The sequence below is a fragment of the Temnothorax longispinosus genome, chromosome 3, assembly GCF_030848805.1.
Source record: "Temnothorax longispinosus isolate EJ_2023e chromosome 3, Tlon_JGU_v1, whole genome shotgun sequence".
Classification (NCBI taxonomy): domain Eukaryota; kingdom Metazoa; phylum Arthropoda; class Insecta; order Hymenoptera; family Formicidae; genus Temnothorax; species Temnothorax longispinosus.
Genome location: NC_092360.1, coordinates 13,604,868 through 13,632,422, shown reverse-complemented (window position 1 = coordinate 13,632,422; position 27,555 = coordinate 13,604,868). Strand labels below are relative to the sequence as shown.

At 42.7% G+C, this 27,555-nt stretch overlaps 1 protein-coding gene across 1 annotated transcript; it reads right to left on the bottom strand.

Annotated features, from left to right (window-relative positions):
* Nucleotides 1-18,207: 18,207 nt before the first annotated feature.
* LOC139810688 (probable G-protein coupled receptor Mth-like 1) lies at nt 18,208-24,755 on the bottom strand. Its single transcript, XM_071774453.1, has 3 exons — nt 23,791-24,755; nt 21,503-21,775; nt 18,208-18,475 (listed from the first exon to the last, which is right to left on the bottom strand). The coding sequence occupies exons 1-3, from the start codon at nt 24,324-24,326 to the stop codon at nt 18,214-18,216; spliced, it is 1,071 nt and encodes a 356-aa protein (XP_071630554.1). The 5' UTR covers nt 24,327-24,755; the 3' UTR covers nt 18,208-18,213.
* Between the last annotated feature and the right edge of the window lie 2,800 nt (nt 24,756-27,555).

Below are 27,555 nucleotides of genomic sequence, written 5' to 3'. Positions count from 1 at the left end.
GTAGCGGAGCGCAAACGCGCCTCCTCTCCGGTTGACTTTCCGAGTGGTCCGCGGTACGTGCTGGATAAGTAAATTGCGTCTGTTAGTGCCTGCCGTCGTGATATTTACCTACTTTCGGTCGAGGAGCGGACGTGAGAGAGACAGTGAAGCATCGCGATAATAATATCTTTGTTCTTCTAATGGTAATTAACGCTCATTGAGAGAGAGAGAGAGAAGATAAGATCGCTGGAGCACCACTTCGCTCCAGCCTCGACGGCTTCAAAGGCGCATCTTATCGCGACGTTTCTCAACGTTTCCTCGATTCGGGAAGCAAAATGCCGTGTCCGTACACTTTCAGAGACGATTCGCGTTTCCCGGAACGCTCCGACAGCGATGCGGTGCACTTTTCGCGAAGTTAACAAACCTTTCACGATGTACTTCGCCCAGAAAGATGCAACGGGACGAGAAAATTTCCTGGGTAGCAAGGAACTCTCGCTGACAGAAGAAAATAAGCGGTCGTAATACCGTGGAAAAGAGACTCTCTCTCTTTCTCTCTCTCTCTCTCTCTCTCAAGCGTTCCTCTCTCGGTCCCGCGCGCGCGTTCCGTCTAAGAACGTGCAGGATCGCGAAGCACTTCGGGGGCTTTACTGCGAAAACCAATCCGCTCGTTCGCTTTAACGGCTGGAGTTTAAAACTCTTTTACGAGTTCCGCGGAAGGAGACGAATCTTGCGAGAAGTTCTCTCCCTTTCCACCCCCCGGTTGTGCTTTGTTGTGGAATTTTCATTCCGATATGATCCCGCCGCGCACTTGAGATCAAAGTTAATCAAAGCGTTCGGCAACGGTTGATCAGTGTTTGGAGTATAGAGGCACTCAGCTATTATATATGATGTAAAATGAAGAGTGCTTGAGACAAGTCGCTGATTAACATACCGAGGAAATACAAAAGTCCAACGTTTCCCTTAACATTGCGATTTACAATTCTTTTTGTATAAAATCGCAAGTGAATCCTTTAGAAAGCAAAAAGTAAGAAAACGTAATTGGCAAACAATTATTGAAGAGAGTTATTAAGTCTTCTTCCGTCTTAACTTTCTCGGTATCTTGATTGAATCATAAAATATATCCCGGCCCATTCAATTCGCCTTCCATTATATCGCCCGCGCGTCAGTCGCACCGAGTGCTAAAGTGGCGTAACAGTTCCCTATGAAAGCTTAATAGCGAAGGGTTGATACTGAATAGCCGTTGCGCAATACTGTCGAACGTTATCGATCTTCAAGTACGCTCGCCGCAACGAAACGTACGAATCGCGTCGCGACTCGATCGCTAGCAATTTTGACCGCTGACTCTCGAATCGCCCATCGCGTCGATCCTTATCGGCGTGATCGGCTGCGCGCGTAGCGGAGATGGTAGATTGAATTTCAAGCGATTCTCTCTCTCTTTCTCTCTCTCTCTCTGTGTCTCTCTCGTTACACGAGCTTTGCTCTCGAGGGGACTGGCCCAGCGCGCAGCCCGGCCAATTATTCGAGCAAACATGCGGGTATGCATACCTGGTGTCGTGAACCCCAGGTGAGTAATCAAGGTGAGAGCGCCACGATATACACAAGAGAGAGAACGAGAGAACGAGAGAGAGAGAGAGAGAGAGCTGCGCCGGATTTGGCGCGAGTTACGTTGGGTGCACGTTGGGGATGATCCGTCGCCAGGGGAGATACTCGATTATCTCTGTTATTTCGAGCATCGCGGAGAAATGTTTCCGATAAAAATCCAGAGCGTTTCCAGTGGATACTCGAATACGACGTACATACAGAGCGAACTTGACCCTCCGCTAACGTTACGTAGCAGCGATCGAATGGGGATTGGATCAAAGGAGAAATTCCGCGTGTTACGAGAAGCTGCGTATGTGGCAGCCTAGGATACATCCGAAACAGGCAGAGTTTAGATCGATTTGATATTGACTTTCCATTGGCGAAGGTTTAAGCGGACTCAATTATCGATTCAATCTGTCTGACTACCAGTCTCGTATTTTTTAGTTTTCGATTTTAATCCTTCTAGCAACTAAGCTGCAAATATAAATTAAATCCATAAAGGACGCCTGGGGTGAATTAAATTATTGCAAGAACGCTAAATCTATTAAGTTCATTAACGCCATTCGCGCGTTATTGAGAGATATTTCGAATGCCATTCGTGACATTTTCCCAAACACAAAGCATTATTATACACTCGCTTTTTAATGTTTCTGGATGCACAGGTACACGTATATATACATACAGAAATGTGCGCGTATATATGCGGTCGTCCTCAAACAGTAGAATAAACGGGACACCTGTGCACACGGAAGCCGCACGAGAACGGCGAAAGAATTTCATTTCTGATTTGCACAGTGCGCAACGAAGGGTTGCCAAACGGGGCGAGCATCCAATTGGAAGGCATGCAAAGGGGCATGAAACGGGTTGGAAGAGAAGGGGAGGGAGGGTGAGGTGGAGTGAAAGTAAATAAACCCTAGTGGGCGTGAAGGGAGTTCGTCCGCGGCGTGCACGAGCGGCGAAAAAATCGCATTTCATCTCGATACACACGACGAGAGAGTCCGCCATTATCGGGAAAGGCGAGGATTTAATAAAAAATTCGAGTCAGGTTCGCGAGACTTCGCGGACGACAGACCGGGCCTGGGGAACAGGAGGGAATCGGGGAGGCAGGGGGGTGCCGGTAGCAGCCAGTCGATTTGAGAGGAAGCGAGGGAAGGACGTCTTCCTCCGCGTGCGGAATATCGAGTAATCCTCTTGGCTACCAGCGCGAAATCCTTGCACGACGATAAACGCATTCCCACAGGACTCAGAAGCGCGCCAGAAGGGCTGTCCGTGTATGATTACGGTGATTGTGAAGCTGACAAGGTGCACATTGTTATACGCGGATCAAACGAGTCATTCTTTTTTCCCTTCGTTCGACAAAACGTGGCATATCTGTTTCTTCAAAATTTAAGCAAACGCGCTGAAAAAAATCACGCGTGGATTAGAAAGTCATGTCCGCTTTCAAAATTTGCCACTTTATCGATTAAACGCGAGGATACTGATAACCAAAAATTCTTCTTCGTTCGTACACGAGTCTTTTCCGGATCTCAGATGTAAAAAAAGTCGAAAACGGCTGTTTGTGTTACTCCAGAAACTCGATCCCCTTTTGACTTAATGGTATATCAATTATAAAAATCAATAATCATGCTACACCCTTCCGAGGCTGGAAGGCGCGCCGTGTTGAGATTGCAGTAAATTTGCATCGCAGATTGTATACCGATTAGACCGACCTCGGTCGAGTCAGGAGTAATTGCAGCCCTAACGGTGAGGAAGAGGAGGGGGGGGCGGTGAGAAATTAACCGTGGCAGCTGGACGAGTGCCGAACGCGCTCGACAGCTGCCAAATCAGTGCTGTCGATATCCCGCCGAATTCTGAGCGCACTATTCTCTAAATCCGAGTGAAAAGTCTGAACGCCATCTGTCCGACATATGCATGACACGCGTTACACGTTATCAAAGACAATGCATTTTGGGCGAATCACTCATTTTGCATCCGTCTTACGTCTACAGAAGTAAATCGCGTTTCTGCGCCGCACGAAAATGAAATCTCTCTGACTGCTGACGCGTTCACTCGCAAAACATGAATATTACCGAGCATATGTTTTCGTTCAACGCGAATGTGGTTTAAGTTAGAAACACGCAAGACTGGTAAATGCACCGTCGAGCTCCGCTTACGGAAAATCCCGACGAAGGAGGGAAAAAGAAAAAAGAGGAAATCCTCTACGGATAACATCGTCGCGCGGAGAAGCGGAAGGGACTTTTCTCCGGCAATAGATTATGCCAGTTCATCGGGACGTTCACGAACGAACGAAAGAGCTTCACGAGAAGCATCGTTCGGGGCTTGTTAGGGTCCGAGGAAAAATAATGCCGACGAAGATCGCTCGTAGAATTCTATCGCGCCGCTGTACCGACCACGCTTCCTAAATGGAGAGACCACCAGTCATTCCCTTGAACCACTCCCGTCTTGGAAATGCCTCGCGGCAATCGCTTCAACATAAATTGCTTAATATTTTAATGCATTCTCGGCTTCTCTTCATAAATCCAAGAACGATAATACATTAGGCGATTTCTTTTTTTCTCACACCCGCGAGAATTATAATGCATAAAAGAAACCGTCGCGTCGTGGAAAGAGGAGAAAATCTACTGATAAAGATATTAAGCGTTAATTTAAGGTTCTAAAGAGCTCAAAGAGACAGGATATAGACGATATCGTTTGCATATTTTTCTTTTTTTAAGTGCACGAGCCTTCTAGAGGCGTGCGCGCATTAATCGAGGATCTCTCAGGACTGGGCTGATATTAATTTTCCAAAGTGGTCAGGCGGTGTTGGAGACTAATGGACTCTTATTAGAAAGGAGCACCGCGAGTCCATGATCTTCAGTTTTTTTAATACAAGTGACGATCATATTTCTCGTGCACTGAGAAGCGGCGGTACTTTAAAATTAAAATTTAGCCGTGCCTGAATAAATATCATTAAAAAATTTCTACGCGATACACGTTTCATATATGGTAAGTGGATAAAAAACTATATCAAGCAATTATGTTAATAGAAGGAAGAAGTAAATATGATTTCCAAGCTGAACGCACATATACAAATACGTGCGCAAGCATGCGTGAGAAGATATGTGCCTGTTTGTGTAAAAACATTTCTTAGCAAGAAATTACAAGTCTAGCTGAAAAAAGTGGAAATATAATTTATAAGATACATTAACGATTTCAGACTTAAAAAAATTGTTGTTTAATCGACATATTTCCTACTATCGAGTATCCGCACTTAAAGAAAGAGCGTTGGCGTACTCAGGAGATCGGAGTTCAAGAACGGTTGATTACTTGGCGACGTAACGGTAACGGTCTTCAAGGAGAACAAACTTCTTTTTATGTCGACGTCGGTGTCGCGAACTAATCGCACTTTTCCTGTTGATATTCGATACCGATCGTGGCGTGTTAATCCGACTAACCGCGAACGATAGCGAACTGCAACGTGGACCTACGGGATCGTGAAGCGTTGTTGGAGCGAATATCGCGCTCCACTGAAGTTTCCGTTTTTTTTCCAAGCGCGAGGCGAGAGGGAACAGTTTGCGTAATACTAGAAGAGAAAATACTGACCGGGCTTATCGCGCAACGACTTTTTAGATATACCGCAAAGATTTATTTACAGAATTCAGTTTATTTTCGTCCTGATGACGCACGAAATTCGCGATCTCGTTTATGATTAATCGGTAAATTAATCGTTCGCATAAATTTCAGTAATAATCCGATAAAACTTGCGTTTTACGCGAATAAAGCTGCAACGATATCGCTGATATGCTTGCCACCGATACGAGAGTAGATTGGAGATATATCTGTCGCTGAAATCACCGAACGTTTCTGGGTCTTCGTTAGTCGTACGAATCTTGCACATATCGATTCTCGGACGCAATCGGATCGATCCGACTACCCGCGGCCGTGATTAGCGAGCCGGACGAGCTGTGCGCGGAGCGTAATCGTGATCGTGACGCGAGATTGTCAAAGCGAGTATCGAGTTCGAGTTTTTATTTAGCCCATGCGCGAAGGCGATCGCTCGTGTAAAACGCGTCGAACGAGCGGTCGTCGTGTCACGAGCACGCGACATCGGTATAAAACCGTTTTGCGCGGGCTTACTCATCGTGAGCCATCGTGCAAGAATGACGCGTCGCTAGCGTGAAGCGCGGATTATACCGCAACTCTAAGCCGCTGGGTGTGAGCGTTATTAAGTGAAGCGTCATTAGAGTACGTGGTGAAGGTAAATATTTAAATTTGAGAGAAACGCTAATATAAACGCGCGAGATGGTTTAATTTCATAATTGGCAGTATGTTGATGCAAGTGTGTATAGACGCTAGAATTGCAAACGTAATTCTATCGAGTGTGACAATCAGTATATTCAACCAGCGAGCTTGCGTAGAAACTAAGAACAGTCGGCGAGAATAAGTCGATTTAATGCGAGAATGCCATTCAGCATTTGTCCGCAAAAAAGGTATGTCGAAAACATAAAAGAGTAAAACTTTTGTAATGGTAATAGAAACAAAACGTAAAATTTGATTAAATGTTAATTAATTGTTGTATTAGACAGGTATTATAAGTTCTGAAAACTAAATACAAAGCACTGGCAGAAACTTACGCGGTCGTGCGCCTATCTCGTTTATCGCACGTCGCTTTCGGAAGCAATAAAAAGTCAGACGCGGTATCATTTCGCCGGAAGTGCCTGGCTAGGCAAACAAAAACGGACCGTCAAAGGGACTGGCTACGAAACATCCGTCGCGCATACGATTTCGCCCCGACGCGACGGACGAGCGTGCATTCTTAATACGCAGCGCTAGCTCACAACGCTCGGATTTTCTCTCCAACTCCGCGCTCGCTCGCTCGCTCGCTTCATGCTCTACTTCGCGAGAACCGAGAACCGGAGTTCTCCGCTGCCTTCTCCCGCCGCGAGTAGCCTTTGTTACGCGTTCCAGTTTACGGCTGCGGCCCGTTCGCGTAACCCGAGATCGTCGTGACGACGCAGAAACGACACCCACGAAATTTCTTCCTGCGGAAACTCGCGGTGATCTCTTTAGTTGGGGTTTAACATCGCCCTTTCGTTTACAATGTGAAACCGCAGTAAACGCCGCGACACCGCTGTTCCACGGGTAACAAACAATTGTCATTTGCAACGCTCGACAGTTTTAAAGATATTTCTTCGAGCTCTCTTTTAAAGGATAATTTCTAAAGCAACGGAGAGTGAGTGAGAGAGAGAGAGAGAGAGAGAGAGAGACAACGCAAGATTAAATTGAAAAATTAAGGATTGCATCTCCTTATGCAAGAACAGCTCTGTGTTTGTTCAGCTCAATGCGCTGAATCTGTAAAAAGATCCGCAAGAGAAAGTGCGTGACTCTCATAATGTTCCGTATAATCCGTTCATCGTATCTGGCACACTTCGAACGCGAAAGCAGCGCGATGACTAACGTCTTTTTCCCTAGCACCTCGAGACCCTCAAAGCGACCGCGTTCCCGCATTATTAAGGAACGAATATGGTTTGTCGTTTTGCGCCATAACGAAGCGCACCTACATAGCAAACGAAACGTTTTTGAAGCGTTCGGAAAGCGGCACTCCCGGCTTATCGACCGCACATAACCCGCGGCGTAGGCGCTTTTTCGTTTCCAACTTTTTTTTCTGATACCACTATCCGGAAAATTCTATATTCTACGTTAAGCGCGCGCGTTTTCGGCGCGATCGGCTAACCGCACTCGTGGGAAAAGTCTGATAACGATGCTGTTAAAACGTTCGCTCGACCTTCATTCGATTCAATAACTCGGATTAAACGTACGTTGCTTTGCACCCAAAGTCAACTTGCCGCTCGTTAATTAGAATTATTACGCATACGAAGCATAAAATTTCGATCGCGTCCAATACATGAATAATAATAAATGATTAATTTCCTAAATTTATTTGCGGAGTCGTACGCGAATAATTGCAATCGCAAATTTAATTTATTTCTCATACAGTTAATAATAATGCAGAACATACCTATTCCGTAAATGAAATCTATTTTGTGTATGTTTCTTTATTTATTCTGTAATGTTTATAAAGACGTATTTGCTCGCGCATGTAATTATACTATTTTATTTATTCTGTTTGATTTATTGAATCTCTTATGATCCACCTCTTTCAAATTCACTTGTAATTTAAATCGAAATAATAATCGAGGCGTTTCATGTATTTAATTTGCCGATTTATTTATTTCTTGTTCATTTTCTTTGTTAAGGAATAAAAAGCAGATCCCCTATTATAATCAAATAAGGCAGCTATCGTAAACGATTTTATTTCATCCATACGATACACATATGTATCCAATTTCCTCGAATCGCGCACAGTTCGGGAAATCGCAGCTGCGATTGCCAGCTTATTTAAAACCGTTTGCCGCGTGTCAGTCCTATTGTTTTCCCAATTGATCGACCGATCTAGCAAGCAACTACGTGCATAATTTTCAGACCACCGTTCCCGGCCGCGATGGTAACAATCCTGGAGGCAGTTGTGCTAGCGTTTATGCGTCCGATCCGACGCGGAGCAGTAATGCGTGATATTTATGACGCTCGAGCTCCGACAGCGGAGGAACGATTACAGCTCGAGGCGCATACGTCGAAGCACAAGTTTCGCAGCGTACCGGCCGCAGGCAGAACCGACCCGAGACTAACTCCGAGCTCTAAAGTTCACACATCATCGCGTGCCTATTCTCTGTTTTCCTGCTTTTTATCGCTACGCATGACGACAGCGCGCTATACCTCAAAACGCGTAGAGTACCTGCCACAATTCGAGTTTCCGTGCGGCCTTCCCTTTTCGCGTATGAAGTAAGAAGAGTTTAATGTGCCACGCCTTCTCATGCGGAGAACTTAATCGACATAGAAAAACCCACGCCTACGATCATCTCACCGCACTTACCGTTTCTAAAATCACCTTGAGAATACGCGCACGGTATGTTTGCGACCATTCGGTACTACGACTTGGTCGACGTACAAACGAGGAACGTGGTTCTCAATATGTATAACAGCAAATTTCAAAGAATTGTCCGAAATACAACATGTGGATTGCACTGCCGTCGTTACAAACTATATACTTTTAGATTTCGTCGTTTTTTAAATTCAATTTTTATCATTCCATGGGAATGAGATAAATTCATGATATCCGACTTGGAATTCGCTTTAGGAATATATAATGTTATTTTATACTAAATTAAATCTAGAAACAATATTAGCACAAGAGGTAATCCCATATGGAATTTTCGTAATTTTACGTGACAGAGATTGTCACGTGGTATCAGTAAGTTTATCTCGTAATCGTTTCGTAATCGTTTACTTGTATACAGAAAAAAAAATTACGTCAACGCGGTCGCGATGGTTCAAAAAGCCTTTACGCTCGATTTCAACAACTTTAATCTTGATTTACTTCTTCCGTTTTTCTATACGTTAAAAATTTTAAAGAAAGACAGATAGAGAGAGAGAGAGAGAGAGAGAGAGAGAGAGAGAGAGAGAGAGAGAGAGAGAGAAAGAGAATTAATTAAACTCAAAGTTAATAAAATCAAGATTAATCAACGTGAAACTACTATTATAAATGTTCTATCGAAATTCCCGACATTTAATTTATAACATTATGGAATCTTTGATTATATGTAATAATTGGATTAGAACGTATGATGAGAGTAACAATGAATTATGAAAGCGTCACGTAATTAATTAATACTTATTACTGATTGATTAATAATTATCATAATCAATACAATACAATATATATGTCATATATATAAGTATAAGTATATATGAAATACTCATTTTAGAGAGATAATCAAATTGTATAACTTAATCGGTAAATACTAATTTAAATTAACAGGTTTTTTAAAATCTCAACGTAATAACATATGTAATGATTACAAAGACATTTAGAAAAAAGCAGGAAAGTGCTTAAAATCTAACTTCCATTTTACCCGCGGAATTCTGGTGGCTCGAGAGTTTTCTCATAACTCGTATCGCAAAAGTATTTTCGAACGGGGCAGAATACAAAGTGCACAACCGCGCTTTTGGTGGCGACGGACAAAAAGGCATACACAGTCGCGATCGATATTTAATATTTGTCCTCGCCGCGCGGCTAGCGGCGCGGTTTTTCTCCCTTTTCGGCACGCGCAGTTCAAATTTACTTGGGAATTTCGCACGGCGATTTTATTACAACGAAAGTTTATCCGCGAGAGAGAAACCCATATTCTCTTTCCCTTCGCGAAACTCCCTTCTTCCCTTCTCCGCGCGAAAGCGCACCGTAAAAAGAGTCGCCTTTATACGACGCGCAAAAGTCTCGGGCGAGAAGCCGAGGAACCGTGCGGTTTTATCGTTGAAAAGCGCGTCGGAACTCTCCTTGGCACAGGATCCAACGATCCAACCCGTGCACGGACGAGGCTTTTCCTTTTTTGCGGCGCGCGCTCGGATAGCTCCGGACTTTCCCTTTCTCTCCTCTTCCGGTCTCCTCTTCTCTTTCCCGCTTCTTCTTGCTTGCGCGCCGCACTCTTCGCTGCTCCTCTTCTCCACGTCTTCTCTACCTCATCCCGACGGGTGATGCACTTCCCCGCGGCTTTATTTACGTGTTTTCGGCCGAGCACGAGTGTCCTCGAATCGTCGCGAGAGCACTCGCTCGTACACTTATTCCCCACCCGGCTCGTAAAGGAAGCCTCCGTTGAGAATCATTGCGCTCCTCGCCGATCCGATGGGGTGCGTCCGGCGTAACGTTGAAAGTAATGGAATTACGCCGGATTTTCCTTTTTCATCCGTCGCGGACAAGCGGCACGCCGACGCATTTTTATGGAGATAGCCTTACGGAACGTTTACGAAGAATAGTGAATCTGGTTTTGTGGGAAACAAATCGGTAACCAGCTTCCCTCGAAATAGATTGATTTCACCCTTTGTCGCTTCCTCACTGAACAACTCGTCGAAATTTCGACTAACAAAAAGAAGCCAAAGAAATATTCTATTCCATTAAAATTAAGAAAAAAATAGGATATTAACGAATTAAAAAAAAAAGAAGGATAATCATCAAAATATTAAAGTTGTTTAAAACATAAAAAATAATTGCCTAATAAAAAATCCAGCGGATTGAATTAATGAAAACTTTCGAATTTTGTCAATAAATTTCTTTAAATATAATAAATTGAATAAATTTTATCCGCTAAAGAAGCGTGAATTTATCAAGACGTTTATTTCTTTGACACGGACAGATATATTTTTAATATATCTGGTAGGATACAAGTAAAATTATAAAATGTATCGTCATAAATGTCAATATATTATACTATTACAGTATAAATATATTACGATGAATAGCTCATTGCATGTTGTTTTGTCAGTTAATCGATACACGAATTACGCGCGATAATTTAAATGCACGCTTGTTATTAAACGTCGGTAATAACATTATACTAAATCTATTGCTATTGTTTCGCTAAATTCGATATGCGCAGCGTTGACCTAAAGCTACACACTATTCGCTCGCATAACCGGAAACATTAACGGCCAGACAACAAGCGGAGTCTGCCAACTCCGCACTCCTGTAGGCGGCCCGTAGCTCCGAACGTCAAGAACGGGAATCGCGTGTCAACGACGAGGAAATTGAAATCCATAAGGTATAAATGGTAAAGCCGGAGGTTCGAGAGATTTAACCGGCATTACCATTTCCCATCGCCACCTCGTTATTTCCTTTTCGCGCGATTTCGTGCATTCGCGTGAGCTGTGCTACGTGCCTGGAATGCCGCGGACGCCGCCGCGATCTCCCGAGACGAAAAAGAGATATGCCAGGTGTTGCTACGTGCCGAAGCCCCGCGGCTACAGTAAAGCGCCATATGGTTGGGGCCCCATTGGCAGTGATGTATCACATTTCATGGTGGCCACCATCTATGAGTTCTTTATGTCATTCAACGTTCTCTATTTAGCACATTGACGAGTGAAATTTGTAACGTGTCTCCCATGACATTTGTATTAGATGTGTCCCATCGTTTTTTCTCTTGCGAATTCTTTATATGGATTCAGAATGTAATAATGAAAAATATAATAGTCAAAGAAAAAAGTGAAAGGAAGGAGATACTGGAGTCAACCGGAGTCCAGTTTAAAGCGACTTATCGCGCAATAAGTCTCGCGGTTTGCCGACTACTACGAGAGAGAGATTATAGATAAGTAAGTATGCGCCGAAGTGAAAGTACGAAATTACCGAGCTTTACTCCACACTCCTAGATTTTCCGCCGGCGGTTACCCGCTCGGCCGCTGAATATGCATTAAACGGGATATTACTGGCGGCGGATCAGGGACGATACTATTTCTCATAGCGTAATGCTGTTGCGAGCGTCGCACCGGCTACCGCGGGTCGCTAACTTCGGTTCCGACGCGGTGAATAAATTTCGCCAAGGGTCCACCATGCGGTTTCTCCGGCTTTTTATTTCAAATTTTCTCGGTCCGCTCTCGGAGAGCGGAGAGTGGCGGGCAGAGAGACGAGCGGGAGAAACGACATAGACTGATACTCGAGAACGCAACACGCTGCTGAACCCCACCGAACTGGAATCTCATCCCGCGGCTCGGCTGCGTTGCGTCGCGTCGCGTCGCACTCCGCTGCGTGACGGATAATTGAAGAGCTCGCCCCTCAAAAGGAAGGACAATCACTCGAAAATCGCGCGCGTGTAAAGAACCAGTCTGTTCACTTCAGAGAGTCGCGACAGTCAGCAAAGCGGGATTCTAAAAATATGCCTCTCAAATGCGCAACATCATACGTTGCTGTTTAATTTGCGACCTCGTAAAAGACTCGAGACAATTAGGTCTCGTATATAAGTAAATGTAAGGATGTATCATTATTATAATTATAACCACAATTAGAGCAATAACGAAAGGTTTGTCATTTATTTACACAGTGAAACTCATGCGATCTCAGTTTCTTGGTACAGGCATCCCGTATTAATGTAGTGTTTAGTTGTATTCATTGCCATTGTTGCGGCGAAAAATGTTCTATCTTATTCGCGATAAATATTTATGAGAAAATGGGGGAGAAAAATAGGTTTGTCAGACGAATTTTCCGAGTCGTCGTTATACGATGAAGTGGAATCGTCATCGAGCCGGAGGATTTGTATCGAGTAGAATAATGCGCGATCCTTAATCGCGAGTCGTGAGATGCAAAACTATACGAGTTGTCTTAATTTCACGAAATGAGACTTATCGTGGCGATGAGCGGTGAAGGAATGGCAAGAGAATTTTCCCCTCGCGGAGCAGGATCTCTCACAACGTTACGATGATAAATCGAGCGCGAGAACGACGCGACGTCGGGACGCTGCGGCCACCCTAGCGAGACACAATCTTTTCCTATTAGCCACGCCACGGGCCTTAAAAACGTTACCGAAAAAAAGCGGCGGGAAAACGGCGGGAAAAGCGACGACGGAAGGGGGGGAAAAGGGAAAACGGGGCCACGTGAATTATTGCCGCGACGCTGTCATGTGAGTTTAATCGGACATATTGCCGCGAAAAATGTTTTGCGTCCGTGCTCGAGCCGCGAGCTCTCCATTTCCGGGTACAGCTGTACTCACGTATGTCGCGAGAGATGTTATTAATATTAGTATATTTCAACACGCGGCGAATGGATTTCATTAAGTTTGCAAATCATTCAAAATGAAACTGAACGTCATGTTATTTCATCTGTGCATACTTTAATAGTTAAAGTCACGTGCGTGACGAGATAACTCACTCGGTTAGTTATATATGTCTTCCATATAGCCGTCCAATTTCTGTTGCTTTTATTCGATTCATTTTATTCGCAGATTATATTTGTATACGTCATTTATAAAATTTCAAAAAATAAATAATAAAAATACACTAAACTCGCAAATATTTACGTTATTTGATGCAATACACACAGTTCCGCGAAATATAAAATATATCGCAGTTTTCTTTTTATAATGGTAAAAGAACCTTCCATTGATTTTAATCTAGGAATAGATTTTTTTAGCGTAATGTTGTATATTAGGTCACCTACTTTAGATCGCGAGAAATGTCCTACTTCTTTCGAGAAATTAAGAGCACCACTGAAAGAGAAAATAAACGGACAAAGAAAATAAACGAATCGAGACAGCAGCTCGCACGCTCTCCCTCCCCTCCTTCTCTCTCTCTCTCTCGCTTATTTAGATCCGAGAATATCACTTCGTAGGATATCAACTTACGGAGCGACTAAAGTAAACTAGGTGCAATATATTTATATATATATATATATATATATATATAATTGACTGCCAGGGAAGTGCTACTATAAGCGCAGCAATAATGGCAAGGTATAGATCCTCCGAGTCGTCCACCAATTTATTATCGTCGTAATAGTAAATGAGCTTGGCACTGTCACGGTCGACGACAATTTATGACTACTATCGTCATTACCATGAGTATGAATATATACGTCGCAAGATTGTCTCCCCGCAATATCATCGTTACGTTCATCCCTCGCGATTAGGAAACTGCGAAATTTTCTAGAGATCTTCCGAGTATCATTGCGGCGGCGGTATTCATATCGAACTGCAATATTCCATCTTATCGTCCCCCAAGCAAATTTTCGTTTACTAATATCGATATTTATATAGCGAATGTATTCGGATGCTGTTAATTGTTAGTAAATGTTGAATGAGAATCTTCTTAAAAACTTCGAAAGTGACATCGCGAGGGTCCAGGATTTATTATTGTCGCGCGTAAACACTCGAAGAAGCGGACATATTAAGGCGATTAGAAATGAGATATTACACCGAAAGTCATCGATTGAGGATTAGACGGGGAGAAAAGTGGATCGAAACGTTAAATAAAAAAGGTATGTTGTAAGTTTGAAGCTTCGAGACGCGAGGATTTCGAAAGATTGATAGGACGCCTGGAAGAAGTAGGCTTCACGCCCTCTTCACCTTTTTACGTTTTATCGCAATTTTACGTCAATCAAAAAGGGATTCCGGCTCGCAGTCGGCAAGAAAAGCGTCAAGGCAAAAATGGGTAGGTGACTTGAGTAGACGTTGCGAAAAAGCAGCATAAAGAAAATGATAGGTGTGACGAGAAACAGATTTACAACAAATTTTAGTTCTTCGCGCGTATACTCTGTGCATAAAAGTTCTTCCGAATTTGTCATCACATTGTCTCCTTTGAGAGATGTCTCTCAGACGACGAAGAGGAAAATCGAGGAAACATCACTGTTCCTTTTTGCAATTTAAAAATCTGGCCACCTTCAAGAGACTCCGCGTATCGTCCGCGTTCGCAGAAGCAAAAACCTCGCGAGCGGGCGTCTCCAGCTTCTTGCTTCCATGTCTCAATGTCTTGCGCGTAGCGGAACGGACAAACAAGGGTAAATACGAAAAACGGACAACGTCTCTACCCCTCCCCTTGAGGAGTAGGGGGATAAAAACTCGACATAAACACGCGCAAACAACTAGAGGTAAGGACGCGGGCCAAGCAGAGAGGAAAGAGAAGGAAAGAGAAAAGAAACGCGGCCGAGAATGTTACTGATTGTCTGAACCACGTCTGCCGCGATGTACCAGGCGGCGTCGCGACGCTTCTTCCTCGGTCTCGTTGTTTTAGCGCAAGTTCCGGAAACTCCGTCGCGCGACTACGGTCGGATTCGTTTCGGTAAAATGGACGCATTCCAAACGGCCGACGTCGCGTATTAGGGGTGCTTCCGTAATTGGATGGGCTCTCGGGAAAAAATGTTACAAGAATGCTACAGCACGAAAATATCATCGATAAGATCAAACTGAAAAGAAATTTGCAATGTTTATCTAAAAATCCTTATCCAATTTTGACAGTACCAATTAAGAGAAATATTATAACTTCTTATCGTAGGACAAGTTAATTTGCAATATTTTTTTAAAATTTTGATTCTAAACTTTTTATAATTATAATTTAATGTGCATGTAATATCAGACATACGTCGGTATTTCAAATTTAATTAGTTCTATGTGTAGATTAATTAAATATCTTGCGTTATATTACAACTAAAATTATAGTCAGGAAAGAAACAGAAAAAGACTCTTGGATATCTTATCTGTGAAATAAATATAAATAAAAATCCGGTAAAAATATTGTTATCCGACTTGATTTGATAATAATATCGTATTTAGTTCGAAAGTAAACATATGATCGCATGCGCATTGAGCTGCGACCACAGATACCCTAAGGCAGCCATTAACAGGAGATGATTATTCTCGGATCGATTTACTCCGCAACAAAAAGTATCACTTATCTCTCGCTGGCAATTACTAAACCACCCTGTACGTAGAACGTGGTTGCCTTTTCGTCTCCCCTTTTTCGTGCCGGTTCGCCGCATTCGGCGTGTGCGCGCCTATATTTGCGCGCCGGAAAGTCAGCGAAAGAAACGAGCGAGCGTAGCCGGCTTTTTCCGCTCAGATTCTCGGCGCTTCATCATCCTTCCGAACTTATTGGAGAGATGCGAAAGGGCGTTGCATGAGTGCGCGCGTGCGACGGAGAAGAAGAGACGCCGCCGCCGGTCTGTTTTCGACCCTCGCGTCGCGACATAAGTAAGGGGCGAGATCAACGTCGACCGTCCTCGCGGATCCTCCGGCGGCGACGAGACGGATCGTTCCCGTATAGTCCTCGACGCAGTCTGCTTTTTCTAATATTAGGCAATATCCGGGAGTACGCGCGTTACGTACTCCGTAGAATCCATAGATAGGTCTAACCGTACAATATTGAATTTTCGAATATTGGATTCTCAAGCGAGACGGCGGTCGGGATGGGGTTGGTCCTGTAACCAGGAATCGTTAGTCCACGTTTCGTCGAATAGACACTGCATTTTACTTACTACACCGGCTAATTGCCGGCAAAAGTAATTTCTCTGGGATTTAGCCAAATACAAGTTTATCGTCTCTCACGCACACGCATATGAGAACACATGTCTTATTAAATGAGTCCTCTCGCCAATAAAGTTGTCGTTTCTTAATACATTTGAAGAATATCGTAAATATTATAAATGTCGAATCACTTTTATTAAACACGTATCTATAATTGATTGGTCGTCGACTTTAAAATATAGCTTTCGTTGAAACAGTAAAATCCCCCTCCCCTCCTACTTAAATCGATAATCGATTTACTTTGATGCTAATAAGAGCATCCTATTCAAATTATTATAAGGAATTTATTGCCTTAAAATATCAGTCAGAGTTCGAACCTCGAATTTCCCTCAATTCGTGACATCTTTTATCAATTCGACCACTGAAACATGTGGTGATAAAAAATTTTGAGACAGAATGTTAATCATAGTTTAAATAAATATCGAAATCGTTTATTTTAAAACTTTTATCTTTCAAGTTGCGCCTTATCATCTTGCTTATTTTATACACAAGTAAAACTTCCCGTAATTCGTTTATCAAAATAAGTAAACATCGAAAATATCACGGCGACGGTTTCTTTCCTCCGATGTCGCCGCTGGTCCGGAGATTATGGATACAGCATTCTCGCGCGACGCACGAAAAAACGCGAGTTGAGTGGGTTCCCCGAGTCACTTGGTGAGCGAAGAAATACGACAATATCAAGAGATTGAAAGATATATAAACGCGAAACAAGATAAAAAGATGCTCTTATTAGCATCAAAGTAAATCGATTATCGATTTAAGTAAGAGGGGAGGGGGATTTTATTGTTTCAACAAAAGCTATATTTTAAAGTCGACAACCAATCAACGCGTAGTTTATTTGGTTGGAAATATGTGTGTACTTGGAAATACGAAAATATTATTAGGCTACCAAGATTCGTAAATAGCATTTTCTTCTATTTAAAATTTTTTAGTTTTCAATTGATCGGCTTGCAAGTGCTCCTGAGTCAGAGATATGTTGGAGAAAAATATATATATTACTAATAATATACAAATTAATTGTATATCTACATAATGGTATATCTTAATTACATGTCTACATTGTTGATAATAGATTAATAATTAAAACGTTTCTAAAAATCCCCTCGTAAAATCCTCTTTCACGTCCCGTCTCTCGGATCGGCATATATAACGTGGCATACAACGCGCAACGTCTCGAAAAGGCAACGAGGCTTTGATTTACTCTCTCGTCTCTCATTCAAGACGACCTTACGGCGGCGGCGCGTTTTCTCCTTAAATGGGCGCCCAACGTCTGAGCGACATTGGAATTCTCGGTCAAAGCCAAAGTCACGGTGAGGGTCTCCTTGATGTTTTCATGGGAAACACTGCGTATCGCGAAGGGAAGGTCGGGGAGGGGAGCGGGAAGAAGTTCGAGATAAATGGCAAAAATATTCAACGGACGAGAAGATAAATAACAGTGTAAACATGTCTGACGGCGTGCCGCAGGTTCAATTAACTTTTACTTTGTACACACGCACATCGACACGGATGGCATGTGTATAACGCGAAAATTCATATCGCTAATGGAGAGAGCCAGCCTTCGGGCGGTGTTGCAGAATCGCGATTTTAAAGATCGATCAGTGGATTCGTTCTGATAATTTACGGCGTCGAGCCAACTAAATTCACGGTTTAATCATTTAGTTAAACGAAACAGTTAAACGAAAAAGTTAATCAAAATTTAAAAATACATCTTATGAGAATCAATTTGCCGATGATTATGATTATGTCTTCAATAGACTTTGAAAAAAATTTGGCGGTGAAAAAATTAACAAGGCAATAATGAAGACTCACCGAGCGCCTTGCAACTTGCACCATGAAGGGAATCTCCGGCGAGCTGAATGATGGCCATGAGAATATCGCCCATCATCAGGCAGGCGACATGATGGGTCTGGCAACGCCAGTGCAGAACGTGATGAGAGGCTGGTAGTAACCAACCGGCCGCCAGAGTAGCGGCCAGGAAGACGGCGCTAATGATGAAGCCCACGGGATACAAGGTGAATCTGATGTCCGTTGCTTTCACCACAGGCCTGAAAAAATTTTGAATAGATTAGGTACTTTGGATAGTCTTTATCTAAATTTGAGTAGATTAGATAATTTGACTAGTTTTCATCTAAATCTGTTCGACGTAAAAAGCTCGACGCACAACAATTTAAAAGTTCCATCTAAAAATCATGAAATTTAATGAGCCGACCATGTAATCGGCAAAATACAAAAAATTGTTCTGTTTTGCGCTTTGAATTTTAAATATTTATTCGTAGAATCGGTCACCCTCGTGCGTATTGTTTGATTGTACATCAGACAATGGATCAATATAACATACGTATCAAATAACAGTCATTTAATTTGAGTTACTATGATATTAGGGTTTATTGTGTGTTCATACATTAATGGAAGGCCTAAATAAATACGTATAAATTTATACCTGCAACAATTAGTGACAAATTTCAAATCCAAATAATTTATAATTTATTAACCGATATCTTGTGATAAATAAATAATAATTAATGTAAAAAAAAGTAATGATAATTTGCCGTTGCAATAACGCACGTACTTTTGCCATAAATTCCTCTTTTCTCTATTTCCCCAGTTTAAATCTTTTTTTTTTTTTTTTTTTACATGGCGACGGAAAGGAAGGTTAGCATACATTTAACATGCAAATTCCAGTGTCGGTTCTGTCGATATTTTCCACTACCTACGGACAAAAAGTCGCGAAAGAAAAAGGCGAATTATGGCGCTACTTCTCGTTATTTCTCGCGCTGGCGGATTAATTAAATTCGGGCAGTTTTATCGGCGTCACATCGGCAATTGACCGATTGGCTTACTGCCAGCTGTGGGCAGCGAGCCAGATATTCGATCGATTATAACGGAAATAATACCGCGTTATCGGCGATCGTTACGTCCGTTTTTAATTAAGATTCCTGGAAGATTCGGACGAAACAATTTTTCATCGCGACTAATAATATCACGATGCGACCGCATTCAGGACGTTCAGGACGAACGGATTTCCGTTTTCAGGATCGTTTACGGCTTTAACTCGCATCAATCACTCACACACATGCCGAGTGAAAGTCGCCGGGAAAGTACTTCCAAGATCTCAAAAGATTTGACTCAATATTTAATGGAAACACACTTTTGTCGGATAAAAAACCTACGAGCGTCATTAAACGTTATTTACATATTCTATAATAAAGATATAACTATTGCAAAAAATAGATATATTTATGTTTGTGATAATAGCATAAAATCACTTATTAGTTAAAAAAAAACCCTTTTTCCAAAAAAATTGCATTTTATTTCTTGTCATAAAATAATAATGATAACTTCTGATTTGAAATCTCGATTACATCGCGTTCCAAGTCCGATATGTGCATTTAACATACGTACAGTCAAAGATTGATTTTATCCAATTTTGAGAAAAGTCGCGATAACCTGCCGACTCTATTCGCGGAAAGCATTCACAATGGAAAAAAAATCCACCGCGTCCGATCACGTTTTGTTCCATTGATTGCCGTTCGCTGAAGTAGTTGGCGAGTAAATTTTTCACGGGAAACAAAATGCTGTATGTCAATTGACCCGTATGCACACGCACATACACATACAAGCGCAAATAGAATACGAACCGAGTAACTTTCTGCAAAATCGGTCCTGCATCGGGCGCAAATGCGCGGCGGTAATCGCATTTTCGATGTTACTTTATGCACCTAACGGCGATTAAACTTTTGCCATAAATTCTACCCGGCAATTTTCGCTAAATACCGCGCCGGCGACACTTCGAATCCGGGAGACAAACACGGTTCGTTGGTACACTATCCCCGCTAGCGACACATTCTACGTAAGCGGAAATTCTCGCTGTATATGTGTGTACTACCGCGGCACTACATGACATTGACATTACGTCTCTGTACCGAATGGAAACTCTCTGGATCTTACTATCAGCGATGTCCTGCATGCTGCCCGTCAATCCATCACGGTTCGTCCTTCGTCTTAGCGGGACGCGCGTGTCTCGACGAATAAGATCTTCTAACCCTATCTTGCGTTACGTGACATATACCGTAAATCACCTGACGTTTAGCACGCTGGATATTGTTACATAATGCAAAAATATCTGCATTTCGCCGTAACTTCTGACAAAGGCTCGTGACAATTTCGCGTTTCTTTTTAAATAGAAAAATTCTAGATAACATCTCAGAGATCTATTGAGAAATATTATGACTTTGAAATGTCGCTTTTTACGTGACACAAATGTAACATTAGCACTTTCCTACATCTTTGGATATTAGATTCAATTATCTCACGGGATTATTTTTTTAAAAGATCAACTCTAGAAAAAAAAGATTAGAATTGCTTCAATTATATTAACATTCTGAGAAATAACGGAACGAGAGAGAAAAAACCTCGCAAGTAGGTATGACAATGCCATTTGCCTTACGCAACACCCACGGGCAGAAGCGTTTATACATCGCTCATCGGTCTGGTGCGCGGAAACGCGATTGTGAGAACGTTTTAATGGAATCTCGGATGACGTGGGATCTCGGATACACGCGACCTAGAAAATACCTGGCGAGGAGCAAGAGCAATGAGGCGGCCCGGCCGGGACGTTTCCTCCGACGCGTCGCGTCGGTCGTCCCGAGAACGACGTACGTATAGAAACGGCACCGTTTATCCCTCGCTCCAGCCACCTAACGTCGAACGCGCAATTAAGCCGTGCGATAAATTCAGATCGGAGCAGGCGATACTTGACGAGGCAAAAAGTCGGATCGTGCTCGGAGTGCCTTAAAGTGGGTCGGACGAGTTGACCGCCGGAACCGACCGCGAGTCGACTTCATTCTTCATTACGCGGGACGAATGAACGATGATCGAGCGAATAAGAAGAACAGAGGATTCGCTTTGCATAATTGAGGGATCGATATTCAACTTCCTGCGATTTACGCGTACGTCTAATATCGGGTTATCGTCGAAGAATTTTTTAATCATTTGTAACGCGGCGTAGATAAGTGCAGCGAGAACAAAAATATAAACTACGACGTTCGATTTCAATTGTCACTCGTACTGACCTTTGTGGAGCATGTTCCGGACAGGCGAACACTTTAGCGACCTGATCGAGTTCCTTAATCCTCTCGACGCAGAACTGACCGCTGGGTAAAACGACTCCGTTTATCTCCAGGCTGCCGTTGGGCTGCAACGCAGCATCCATCGCGTTTCCGACGATCGTGAAATTGTCGGATTTCGGGCAGGTCGGGAATCCAGCCACGATCTCGACGGCGGACGAAGCATTTGGTAGCAGAGGTGGTGCGTCTGCAGTCTCTTTTATGAATACGCAGGTATTTCTGTTGACACAAAAAAAGAGTATTTCTTACAACGTCGTTTGTTAAATTGAGAAATTGTAAAAGCAGTCAGAAACTTTTTTCTCTTGTCTTATATACGTATTTCTTTAACGCTCTGCATACACAGACCGAAATATTAAATTTAATAATTAAATCTTTAACGCCTTTAGGCTCAGTCACAATGAGAGGAATAAGGAATAAGATAAAGGAATTAGGAATAAGGCATGTTGCATCTCACTTTAATGTACGTGTACTGAAGTGAGATGCGACATTCCCTTATTCCTTATTCCTTTATCTTATTCGTTATTTTTGTCATTGTGTCTGAGCGCTTTTGCTCCGTCTAATTTCTTAAATATGATGCGCCTAGAAAAGTTTCGTGATAAAAATCTATTGTCAATGCCGATATATCTCAGAACAGGTCCGCTGAGCTTCATACTTGATGCGTTTTATCTCGAAAGATTTCCGTCTAGGTATTTCTAGTGAGTCACAAGTAATTCATAGGCTTGGTGGAAAATTTTCGTCGTATATTTTTATATTTTTGTCATTTTTAATCATCTAAAAAGGTTAAATAATCACCTGAAAAAGGTTACAATAACGTTTTTCATTCTCAACATTGGCAGCCGCACGTCATGCCTCGATACATGATTTAATTTTTATTATAAAAACAGTACGATATTGTCGAATGGTTAATGATTAATAATATATTTTACTGACATACACGCCAGATCTCGCCGGGAAACTAGCTCACGCGAGCAACATCAACATTCTCGAATAAAAACCGAACGAGTTTCGCAGACGTCAAGGTCGCTCTAACGCATTTCACTCAAACGGTACTCGGTAAATAAACAAGTAGCTATCTACTCAATGATTGAGTCAAAGACTTACGAAATCCATTACTGTTTCATCAGAGAAGCAAGTCGTCAACTTAAATATTTATTTCATATAACACCCGGATAAAAAGCTATCGATTCTATTAGATAAAAATCTATTTTAGAAAGCATTAGTAACACGTGCACACATAACGCTTATATTATATATTTATATTTATTTGTCATATTCCAACTCCAATTATTTGATTTGTCCATTTATAAATATATTAAAATAATCATCTGAAATTGGATTTGTTTATGCATTTAATCAGTTTCCAATAAATATGGAATTTTATGTACCGTGGATCGGTTTTATTTATTATTTTATAGTCGGGAAATTTTACGTCGAATTTATTGTAGTTAATTTATAATTAGATATTTCTTTTGGTTTTTGAGTTCCAGAATCGCGTTTGGATTGATTTCATTGTCTTGCAACTTTTGGAAGTGAGAAAAAGAATTTTGATCGACATCATTAACTGATAGTTAATTGATAATTAATGGTCGTTTCATTTGATGTCTAATTCTTTTGTGTTAAATCCACAACATTTACATTCCTCTAATTTTCCTGCCTCAATTGAAAATAAAATGATATAAATAAAACAATCAAAATCCTGTCCACTCATTGGAAATGTTTGTTATTTTAACAGATCGTCGCAGTGCATCCTTCAAGCAACTATTTTTTTGTGAGTGTCCAAAATAATAAATGGAAAATTTTAAAGAACTTTGCACTGGTCTTGTCATTAAACCCGACTGCCTGTACCCTAACCTAACCTCTAATTTTCTTGTCCGTCATTCGGATCGACTGAACCGACCGATCGACAAAGTTAAGCATATCACTACAATACAAAGGTGCAGGCAATAGGAACAGAGAATATGCCGGGCAACGGAAATAATCGCATCTTACAAAAAACTGTGTAGTGTGTATCAACGCAACGGAATATGAAATAGGCAATAAGAACAGAAGTTCCGACGCGTTGGATTTCTATTCTCTATTGCCTGTCACTTGACCAATCACAGTGTTTCAGTTTTTATTATTTTATGACAAATTGAAACGGGATTACTTCTGTTGCCTGTCCTACTGCCCCCGTTCCTATTGCCTCTGTACTGTCCTTTACGCATTAATAAGGAACTCGGTGCGAGGAGACTTACCCGCGTTCGTGGAAGCTGGCGTTCTCCCCGCAGCAACGTCGCACCCGCGGTCTCATGGTCGCGGCGGCTTGATTGCCCGGCGATTTCTTCATGCACACGAGCAGGGCGTTCGAATCGGCGCAGTAATGACTGGCGGAAAAGGAGTCGGTGTTACTGAGCTCGAGCACCGCGTTTCCATTGTCGAGAAGGATGAACGGGTTGGCCCTGCGGTAGGGCACGTCGATCAGCTCCGAGCTGTCGTCGCATTCCGGCCGTCGGCCGCCGACGACGTGCCAGTCGGCGGGCAGGTTGCCGCCGTCGTAGAACGTTTGGCGCGTCAGCGAGAAAATCAACGGCTGCCACTCGTTCGACGTCGGCTCGCAGCGCGGCAATCCGTCATTGCTCGCGTCGTCGTCCGATCGTCGCAGCTCCTCGCCGTATCGGCAACACTTGAGGATCGTCAGCTGGTCGGACTTGGCCAGGTCGTCCGGCTCCGAGACGACGACCGTCGCGGCCGTCGCGACGAGCGCGAGAACGCAACGCGCGAATGCTCCCATGACTCTCCGAGAAATATGTGGCTATGTTCACGCTGATCGCGCTCGCCGTTCTCGAATGAAACGCGCGCTCTTGATCGGTCACCAAGTTCACACGAGTGTCAAGTATATTTCGATAGCAAAAATCAAAGGAACGATTCCGGTGTTCGAACACTTAGAATGATCGCGTGTACCGGCACTCGGATATTAGATCAATGTCATTTCGCGACGCGCACCGAAGCGATTGAGGGAAAGCGGCCGGAGACGCGGAGAGTCGAAAATTCGGAAGGCGATTCAGCGTCGGATGAGACACTAAACTGAGGAAACGACGGTTGTTCGTCGCTGGGACGCTCGTCGCACGTGACCCTCCCGTCCGGAGGCTTCGGCGTTACTGTTGACCACGCGGCCCGACTCCGACTCACCGGCGGCAGCGTGACTGCGGTATGCGCGCGCACCCGCGCGCCACGCTCTCGCCCTTATTCGACCTAGCTTATTCAACCACCGCGACCGCGCGCGCGGCTTCCTCCTTTCTTCGACGGCGGGCGACCTTCGCTCGCGTTACACCGACGGCACCGGCCAAGGGGGGCGAGAATCCGCGACCACGTGTCCGCGTCCCCGCCGCGGTCGCGCTGCAGCCGGAAGTGCAACGGTAACGCGCGTGACGCTATCCCGTTTGCGACGACGAGTTGGTATAACTGAACGGTCTGAACGTCGCACGCGAATCGAGAGCGGGAGGGGGGGGAGGAAGAAACTCAACTACTCGTTTTGAACTTTTCATTAACTTTGTCGAAATCCTTTTATCGAATCCTCTTGCTATTTCCGAGTGTGCGGCACACACTCTGCACACGAGGAGAGACGATCCTGACTTTAAAAGGGCCCTGTGTCCGGGGCTTAAGAAAGAGGAGTACTGAAAAGTATGTTTCTCTCTCTAACTTACTCCGGACAGGCGTCTGTATAAGGTCTATGTATGCGAATGTCGAATCATCCGCTAGATGGGATCCGCTACCTGGCGTTTCTCGTATTTAAAATACGAACGATAGTATATAAAAGCAGCTTGTTAGAATGACAGCTTGTCGGTATTCATGTATTCATAGTCAGATCTTATACTTAAGACCTAAATAAGATCCGATTATGAATACCGGCCTAGGCACACATTATCCACAAAAAAAAATACAAAAAATACAAAAAAATAAAAAAGCCGTTCGGAATCGGCGTTATAAACTGTAGGTCCCATGGTGTCAAAATGACACCTAATAATATTATTAAAAAAAAAAAAAAAAAAAAAAAAAAAAAAAAAAAAATACAGGAACAAAAATAATCGTTTCCCGTAATTTTAGAATTACGTTAATAGGTACATGCTTAAACACGGACGAATTAAAATGCAAGCGTCTTTATTGATGGAGTCGCATGTTTTCAAACATTTCTAAATATTCGCATGTGTCTGCAATTATTTGCTAATTTTCGCCGAAGGCAATAACTCCACGAGATATGAATCACCAATAAACGCGCAAATATCGTGAATATATTGATATATTCTAGGAATTAGCGATCTTTATACGATTCGCGCGGAGATTTTTTAAAGAGATAACGATGGAAAATATACAACGGAGTGAATCAAGACGAAATCTGAAATATGCACTTCGCGGCATGACTAAGCGCAGATCCTGCAAGATATTCCCGAGAAGCGTCCGCTTCGGTTAGTGGAAATCCGTGGGAAATTATACAAGCGCGTGTCCTCGTTCGCTATCTCGATAGAGAAAAACATCATCCCGGACGTAACAAACGATGCGGTATCGAGGCGCTCTCTCGTTCGGATAGTATAGACATATATCGGCGACGAAGCTTCCTGGATCGGCAGCTCACCTGGCACGACCTGGTTCTTCGGCGAAACGAACGGATAACTTCTCGATCGCGCGTCGAAGGTCAGCGACGATTACGACCGAAGAATCAGTGTAACAGCAACCAAGATCGACTCCGTGAAACACGCGCAGTACGAGTGGAACATTGCCTCGTGTGGGAAGTGATACCGCTCGTTGGTTGTAATTTACACTCGTTGGGCGTAAACCGACCATGCGCTGCATCAATTCTACGAAGGTTCTCGGGAATGTAGCTTACGCTACTTTCTAAAATTAATGACTCAGATATCAGAGTGTATAAGACAATATTTGTATCTTATATAGAATAGTATGCGCGTAGGGTCATAAATGTCTTAAAACATAAATTTGTTCGTACCGCGGCACATTCGAGGCGTATGCTTCCTGTCTAAATGTTTGCATCTCGCGACTGTTGGTTGATGCTGTTTCGAAGTAGGTAGCTGGAGGTGGTTATTACCTAAACTGTTTCAATGTTTGGCTAATTATAATAATAAAATCATTTATAAATAATTAATATGAAGATATATATATATATATATATATATATATATATATATATATAATATATGTAATACATAAAAAATATAAGAAAGCCGGCAAAAAGCGACCGTCTAAGTCTTCCGAAAATGTTTTAAAAAGTTCCGCACGAGCAACGCTGGCGGGACGCCGGCAATTAAACTTTTTCGCCATCTCGCGACAGAGAAAATTGGAAATTTGTGTCCCCGCTACGGCTGTCTACCGGTGTCTGCGAAATTTTATCAATTAAAATATCGTTAACGTCCGCACTGCCTAGCCGAAACGAGCTCGTTAAAACGTCTCCGCGGTCGCGCAAGATAACTGCTTAGGTGAGCTCTTTCTTGTTTTCTAGTTTGGAACTTTCACCGAGACTTAAGAATAGAACGAGTTTAGCCTCGATTTAAGCCTTATTTTTTATCGCGGCCAGGACAGATATAAAGTCTCAGGATCTGATAAAATGCTGTATCAAGAGACACGGTGTAGTATCTCGCGTCAAAGTGAACGTGCAGCGAAACACAGACCGTGTATCTACACTAAAAAAAAATTTATTAATCCGAAAAAATATTTAGTCTGATACGTTCAACTAAACATTTTAGTTAGTTTAACTAAACATTAGTTGAATTAATCAATTCTTGATTTAAAAATTTTAATAGTTAACAAAAACAACTTAATGAATTGTTGAAACAACTAATGTTTAGTTAACTAACTAACATGTAGTTGAACGTATCAGACTAAATATTTTTTTGGATTACCAAATTTTTTTTCCTTTCAGTGTACGCGAGTCGACGAATTGAGAGACCCTTAGATTATCGAGTCTCAATAATGATTGAACCGATTAAGTCCTGAATAGTCTCAATCAATAG